The sequence below is a fragment of the Grammomys surdaster genome, unplaced genomic scaffold, assembly GCF_004785775.1.
Source record: "Grammomys surdaster isolate TR1022 unplaced genomic scaffold, NIH_TR_1.0 125561, whole genome shotgun sequence".
Lineage (NCBI taxonomy): Eukaryota > Metazoa > Chordata > Mammalia > Rodentia > Muridae > Grammomys > Grammomys surdaster.
Window position 1 is genome coordinate 1,140,328 of NW_021620408.1, and position 8,058 is coordinate 1,148,385.

Sequence of the window (8,058 nt, forward strand, 5' to 3'; positions counted from 1 at the left end):
CATTGTGCTGAGTTTTATACGGGTTCTGGGGATCCAAACGGAGGTCCTCAAGCTTGCTTGGTAGGGTTTTATTGACTAAGCTATCTCCTTGGTTCCCTACCCTTTCTTTTAGTTGCTATATTATCTTGGGTGTGGCTAATTTATCAAAGCCCTCTTGGGCGCTTAAGTTGTGACTGATGTTTTATATAACACTCAATGCTGTGCAATGTGAGTTTTAAACTTTTTTCTGTGCGCACGCGCGCGCACACACACACACACACACACACACGCTGTGGCACTAGCGTGTCCTCATATTCACAAATAAAGGAATAAATGTGCTGTCAGGGGAACTGCACATTTCAGGTGTGAAACCTGCTGCTCGCCGCTGGCCAGATGTGCTCTGCTTCCTCTGTCTGTGGGTCAGTGTTTGCAGAGGCTTCCGAACTTCGCTCTGGCTTTCTGCTTTTGTTTTTAATGCTCTGACACTATTTCTTCACATCTTGTCATTACATATATGTCATTAGCTACAAATCACAGGCCAGAAAAACACCATCCATTTAAAGTGGTTTTGGTAGATTTGCAGGTATGGGCAGTCACCACGATGCTCTAATTTTGTAATACTTTCTTTATATGCCCAAAGAAATCCCTCATCATTACCACTGATCCCTTGGCTTTTGGTGGCCAAGATTCACACTGTCTCCAAGGATCTGCCTGTCCTGGCATCATAGAAGCAGAGCTCTGTGGCACCAGGCTGGGCAGTAGAGGCTGGTTCTTCCTGCCTGCAATCCTGAAGCTCCTGGGGTGACTCAGTACTCCTTCCCCCTAGTAAACAACCTCCTTCTGTGAGTCTCCAAAGCCCAGCAAATGTGATGTTGGACTCAGACAGAGTTCTGTCTTGTCATCGCTGCCCACTTTACAGAGGGGGAAACTAAGGCTTGGGGTAGTATTGTTGAGACCAGATGAAAGACAGGAAAAGTTATGAGGTGATGAGGAGGGATATGGATGTGGTTTCAGTCTGTCAGTGGCTGGAATCAATATTTCTTCAAAGCTAACGGCTGTGAAGGTGACCTGTACAAGAGACAAAGTAGAGGTACCCCTTTCTGCCGATACCTCAGACATAGTTGTTAAAACACCCAATGAACCATCCAAGATGTGTTGTAACCTTGTCACCCTGGTTTCTGCAAGTCCGAGTACTTCTCTGATGCTCACAGGCATGGTTATAACTCTATATGTAATTTTAAAATATCCTTTTTTTGAGACAGTTTTTTAATGTAGCCCAGGGTAGCCATCAGCTTCTCCATACAGCTATACTTAAGATATTTAGATACATACAAATGCTTTTGAGTGTTCTTTTTTTGTTGTTTGTTTTTTGGGGTATTTATTTATTTATTTATTTATTTATTTTGTTTTTCAAGACAGTGTTCCTGTCTTGAACTAGAACCTTGCTGTCCTGGAACTTACTTTTTAAACCAGGCTGGCTTCAAACTCACAGAAACCCATCTCTCTCTGCCTCCTGAGTGCTGAGACTAAAAGCATGTGCCGTCATGCCCTGTGACGCTTCTCTATTTTAAAGGATATTTTTATTTTATGTGTTTGGGTGGTTTGCCTGCATGTATGTGCATCAGGTGTATGCAGTACCTGTGGAGATCAGAAGAGGGCGCTGAGAACCCTGGAAGTGGAATTATAGCTGCTGAGTGGCCTTGTGGGTGCTGGGAACTGAACTCAGGACCTTTGCAAGAGCAGTAGGCTCCCTTACTTGCTGAGCCATCTCTCCAGTTCCCCAGTCTTTTTCCTATTAAATTCCAACTTGGACTTGACCTGGTTGGCCCTGAAATTCCTTGCTGTGTAAGCCAAGATCCAAGCTGTACCTGAGAGGACAATCCTGTGAGGAAATCCTGCTAGCAGTGTTGTGTTGCCTCTTGTGACATACCCAAAGTCACAACAGAAAGTAGGTGGCAGAGCTGAACTTGAACCTAGGTCTGCCCTATGACCTGTTGCTGGGCTGTGACACTGCTAACGGTAGGCTTAAAAGGGTCTGTAGGCAATTACTGCTAAGTGTCATTTGGAATGTGAAATCACCTGGGAGATAGACCTCTGGGTAATTACCTTGAAAGTCATCAGCTATTAATATGGGAAGATCTGCCCACTGTGGGCAGCACCATTCCTTAGTTGGGACTCTGAAGTGGATGGAGCAAGGCTTCTTCTTCTTCTCCCACTACTACTACTCCTCTTCCTCCTCTTCCTGCTCTTCCTTCTTTCTCAACTGTAGACGCAATGTGGTCAGCTGCTTCAAATCGCTGACTTCATGCTTCCTCCGAAATGATGGACTATAACCTTGAACTGTGAGCTGAAGCAACCCCTTCCCTTTTAAGTTGCTCTTGTCAGGGGATTTTATCACAGGGACAGAAGAAAAGCTAAGACCGGGAGGCTAGAAAGATATCTCAGTTGGTTCCGAATCTGACATGCAACTGTGAGGACCTGAACGTTGATACCAGAGTCCACATCAAAGCTGGGTACCACAGTGCACACCTGTATGCAACCCCAGTGCTGGTCGGCACGGATCTCTGGATGGAGTGCTGTTGGCCTTCCAGTCAGAGCACCTTCCGGTCAATGCACCATCATTCTCTGCCCTTCACTTCCCCTGCAGCCTGGATATGCCATCCTCTGCAAAGGCGTGCAGGGTTTGAACTACCCCTTGATGTTTCCATCCATCCCCTGTGCTAATGGCCCCACCCCATCCACCATTTCAGCCCAGAGGAGTGGCCCAGCTGCCTTGGTCCCTCACACCAGATCCTGCTCATCCCCGTTAGTCACAGTTGGTAGAAGAGAGAAGGCCTCCTAGTACCCCATCTCTGTCCTACCCTTGGCTCCCCTCCCTTCCATGTAACTCAGAGTCAGCTCTGGTCCAGGGACCTTTGCCCCGTGGGAATGGACAGTGTCTGGGAGCCCAGTCACGCTGTGTGATCTCAGGTTTGCTCAACCTCTGAGTCTAATCTTCCCTTTCTTCCTTTCCTTTCTTGTTATTTTTTCTCACTCATCCTTTTTTATTTTTTATTTTATTTTATTTTTTCTGAAATGTCAAAGACATTCTGGGCGCTCACAGTCTGTGACAGACCACAGGTCAGATGCATCAGCCACAGCCCAGAGGGCCTCCCTTGCTGAGAGCAGACTGACGCAGGCCCCCGAGGGCTTCCCTATGGCCGGTAGAGACAAACCTTTCATCTGACGCACTTGACTATGTGAAGTTAGGTGTCACTTCACCTCTTGCCTCTCTTACATCATTTAACAAATGACAAAACTCATGCAGTCAGCCTTCAACAGGATTCATGGCCATAAATGGAGTATTGGAGTATCCAAAAGCTCACCTTTGTCCCAACTGTGACACAAGCCTCCTTTCGGGAGAGACCCAGTACTGAGGACTATAGGATTCAGAGCTCTGGCTCAGGCACACAGAGTCCTCAGGGGACAGGGAGCCCTTCAGAGCATCCCAGCAAACAGTGTTCAGTATTTGTGACCTGCTTCCTGTCCCTGGGGAGCCCCACTTTGTGAGGAGGTACCAGATGTTCACATCACAAGATCTGAGTGTGTCAGATCTTGGAGTTACAGACAGTTGTGATCCTCCATGTGGGCCCTGGGTGTCAGATCTTAGAGTCACAGACAGTTGTGAGCTTCTATGTAGGGACTGGAAACTGAACCTGGGTCCTCTGGAAGAGCAGCCAGTGCCCCCAACCGATCAGACATCTCTTCAGCCCCCACTTCTGGGTCTTATCGCAGGGCCTCACACACTTTCTCAACTGAAAACTGAAAACTGAAGTCAGAGTTGGGCAAGGGACCCGAGTCACAGGTCTGGGAACCAAGTCTCTGAGTCCAGCTCTGCCCTGACCCCTGCCTGCTACCTTACTTAAGTCAATGGACACAGCCCAGTATGGCTCAAAGCCCTGAGCCACCATTCAGGTGGCTACAGTTCTGTAGAAAGAGACAGAGAAAGGATGTAGGGCTGGCCACTGGGCAGGGGCAAGTCTGCAGTTTCATGCTGAGTTCATCACAGGCACCCCAAATAAATGGTAGGACACCCCCCACCGTCTGCTCAGTGGATCACGGCTTGCTAACTCTTTCACCAGTTCTGTCAAGGTCTGACCCCACCCAGACCTCTCAGCCTGTGCATGGTGACCCAGTGCATGCCTCCGTTGTACGGGTGGGAGACACAACGGTTAAGGGAGGCCCAAGCCACACCACTGTTGGGGAACCCAGACAGGACTTCAAGGAGGAGGGGCTGCCACCATAAAAATAGGGACACAGTGGTAAAAAGAGTGACAGTGCCTCCACATCAGCCCTAGAGGGGCTGTCTGTAGGCTCTGTGCTATAGTCACAGCAAGGGGCTGAACAACTTCATAACATTCCTGTTCTCTGAGGCACTCGGGGTGGAGACAAAGGTAGGAAGAATGTATCCTCCTAGGACGGGAAAGGTCAGCAGAGGCATCTCTAACCTTCTCTGACAGGGATGACACCCTTAGGTCAGCCTGGGCTCAAGAGTCCCTAGGTGTTGACCACTTTGACTATGCCTCATTCAAACTGGCGAGGAATGAGTTCTTGTCCTTGTTCCTCACAGGATGGAATGGAGGCCCCCAAAGGTGACCTACCTCCTTGAGCCCCTAGCTGTCAGGGGCAGCATGGGTAATCAAGAATCGCCTCTTGCCTGGTGGTCACTCGCCAACTCCTCCCTCTGATCCTTCAGCAGCCACAGGGAGCAATTTTTATAACAACCACCATAAAGTGGGGTGGCCCCAGGATCCTTAAGGACTGTATGGGCTTGTCCTGGCACCGAGTCACACTCAAATAAGGGTGTCCTCTCAGGTCAAAGCGGCCAGTCATGCTAAGTGTTCCAGAAAAGGGCTAGGGGATCCACAGGCCTATGCCCTTTCAGGAAGTCCCCCACTCAGGCTCCATGGTGGAAAGGGAGAATAGCAAACTGTCATCAGAGAAGCCAGGAAGGGAGTTAGTCCATAGGAAGGGTCAGAGGTACGGCCCCTGTGCACTTCCGGCTGTAGTTCACAGTGGTCTAGCTACAAAGACGGTGAGCACAGGAGGGGGATCAGAAAAGGGGTAGGTGAGTGGATGGACAAGCAATGGGTGGGTGGGGGATTATCGGAATGAGTGGCTGGGTGGGACAGGAAGGATATGGGTGTCTCTGTGTGTGTCCACATGCCAGTACCTGTGCCCCTGTCTGCCAAAGAGTTTATAAGCTCCCACATCCAGATTCCTACGCATTTGAGGGCTCTATGTGGCTTATGTCTGGCTATGTCTAAGTCCTGGCTTGCAATGTGACTTAATGTGGGATGTTCCTTTAATCATTGTGTGTCCAAAATTGTCAGTTGATTCCCTGGGACTATGTGTGGATCTCTATGTCTGTCTGCTTGGTTGTGTATGTGTCTGCTCCATGTGCATGTGTCTATGGTGTGTTCACGTGTGTGTGCATGCAGTACGTGTGTGTGTGTAGTGTACATGTATAGATAGTGTAGGTGTATGTGTATATATGGATGTGGTATGTATGTACACATGTATCTGTGTGTGGTACATTCATGTATGTGTGTGGAGCGTGCGTGTTCTTGGCCACTGGTTTGGCTTGTGGATCATATCTATGTGTTCAGTGGCCTTGGTCTGATTTGGGTATTCGTCGCGCGCTCCAGGTGTCTGTTCCGAGGTCGCCCTGTGTCCAGCAGGGGGCGCTCCCGGCAGCCTTAGTTCCCGGACCGACAACCGGGGGTGTCCGCCCCGCCCCGCCCCGGCCCGCCCCGGCTGCCCTGGGCTATAAGTTCGCGCCGCGCGGCTGGCCCGCAGCACCGCACTGGTGATCCTCGCCCGAGTGTCCCACCACGTCTGAGCTGTCGCCGCTAGCCTGGCCATGGCCGAGGGTGAGTGCCTGGGCCGCAGGGAGGTAGAGTGGGGAGCAAGCTGGGCTGTCTCCAAGTCCTCAGAGGAAAGCGACAAGTGGGCCATTGGGAGGCACCTTGCTGGCCCTGAGTTGTTGGCCTCAGTTTCCCCCACCCCCGGGCATAACCGTTAATTCTGCCCCCTGGATAAGGTGAAAATGCTACCTGGAAGGTGTACTGGGAAGGGTAAGGTACTGTTATTGGTCCCCCAATACTTAGTTAAGAACTAGGTCCCTGCCGTGTGCCAGGTGCAGAGGAGCCACTCAGGGATGCTGCTGCACGGGGCACTTGGCTTTCCTCTGTGCCTGGAAAGGGGTATAACTTTCCTGGCTGATTCTGTGGTTTCAAATCGAAGGGACATTCCAGCATCTGGTGGAGCACCGCTGAAGCCAGGCCTGCCTGTTCCTTCAGGTCCTCTTGAGCCCTCGTGTTCTCTAAGCCCAGATCTTGACCACTTGTTGAAGCTCAGGGTTCCCTGCTGTAAGTTAGGGACAGTCGTACCAGCCTTGTCACAACCACAGGGCTGAGAAGAGTGGAAAGGGTCCAGGGTCCTGTTCATTTCCTGCCCGCCTCCTTCATGTGCTCACATGTAGACATACGTACATGGGAAGCACACGGGGTCACATGAATCAGGACTTGTACAATGAAGGATGTTCTTAACGCTGTCAGACCAGAATCCCAGCAGACTGTTAGGTCAAGTCCATTCAGGGATGGCATCTGCCTGCAGTGTGACCTCAGGGAAGGGACTTGGGGCGAGAGAGGGGATGTGAAGAAAGACCTGAAGCAAATAGGGAAATTCCAGAGGTCAAGCCCTGCTATGAGGCCTGGGTCATTCTGTTTTCTGAAACCTCAACAGGCTGTGATACATCACCTAAGGGGCTGCTTGTCCCCAAGACAGATTTCCATTCCTATCTCCAAAATCTGGGGGACCTCAGAGATACCCCAGGCTTATTGTGTTGGGGCTTCCTCCACCAAGGTCCCCCCTAGCCTCAAAGGCCATGAGTTCTGTGACTTTGAAACCTGGCTACTACACCCTTCAGCCTGTGGGTGGGTACTGCACCCTGTCTCCCCAGGCCAGGGGATGGTTGCCACCAGGGTTTCTAGAAAAATGGCCTTTTTCCTGCCTGAGCCTTCTGAAGTTGAGGATTTTGTGTCCTGTCTCAATGACAGTGGCGTTAACCTCTTTGCTGTGGTATGGCCTGTCATTACCAGGGCAACCTACAAGTCTTGCTACAAACCAGACAGGCACCTTGCTGTGGGACCAGGACCACAGACATTTATTTCATTTGAGGTGGTTTTTGAAGAAGCCTCTGCACTTCCAGGACGTTTTCCCTAAATTTGGAATTCTTGCACAGCAGGAGGCCCAGGACCTAGGCTGGATGACTTTGGGCCCGTCCCCTCCCTGGGCCTCAGTTGGACCACATGTCCTTCAATGGCCCGACATCCCTGAAAGAGTTGTGCCTACTCTTGACCAGAAAGACTCCCTAGTCCTGACCATGAGCCTATTCAGACCCCGACCCCTCCCACCCACCCACCCCCACCTGTCACCTAAATCTTGCCCAGGTCCTCAGCTCCTCCTGAAACTGAAAATAGAACTTCCACAGCACAGGGCTCCCTCTTGGGCTGGGGCCCGTCTTGACTTCTTAGCACCCTTTGAGGTCCAAGGGTAGGAACACTTGTCTAGGATCACAAAGCAACACAGGAGAATGAAAACATAGGTCCTTAACACTCCCAAGCTGTCATTTTAAAACCTTTTCTTTTGGAGAATATTGGGTGTAAAGTAGGGAGGGTAGCGTGATAAATTCCCCTGCCCTCACTATCCAACCTACTCCTGCCTCCTGCCCTGTGCCGTTCTTCGGATGAAAATCTCGTGTCCTATCAGCTGTGAGCCTATCCACACGTGCATCAACACTCAGGCTCCTCCTCAGAGTCAAGTCAGCAGAATCCCTGAGCTCTCAACTCTGTCGCCAGTTCAAATCCCAGCTGTCTGTCTCCTGCTCACAGTAAATGTTTAAAAATCATCTTGTGAAATCGGTCTTAATAATACCCGTACATCACAATGGGCAGAACACCCTCAGTTTCCCTTACAGGGTCTCCTGTCAAACTTTTAGGTTTTTTTTTCTCCTCCTCCTCCTCCTCCTCCTCCTCC

The 8,058-nt window shown here is 50.4% G+C and overlaps 1 protein-coding gene across 1 annotated transcript in view; it reads left to right on the forward strand.

Annotated features, from left to right (window-relative positions):
• Window positions 1–5,790: 5,790 nt before the first annotated feature.
• Tgm2 (transglutaminase 2) overlaps window positions 5,791–8,058 on the forward strand; it is a 27,316-nt gene continuing 25,048 nt past the window's right edge. Inside the window, exon 1 of the mRNA XM_028786584.1 lies at window positions 5,791–5,891. Within this exon, the coding sequence (XP_028642417.1) occupies window positions 5,882–5,891 (10 nt within the window). The 5' untranslated portion in view covers window positions 5,791–5,881. The remainder of the gene's footprint in view (window positions 5,892–8,058) is intronic.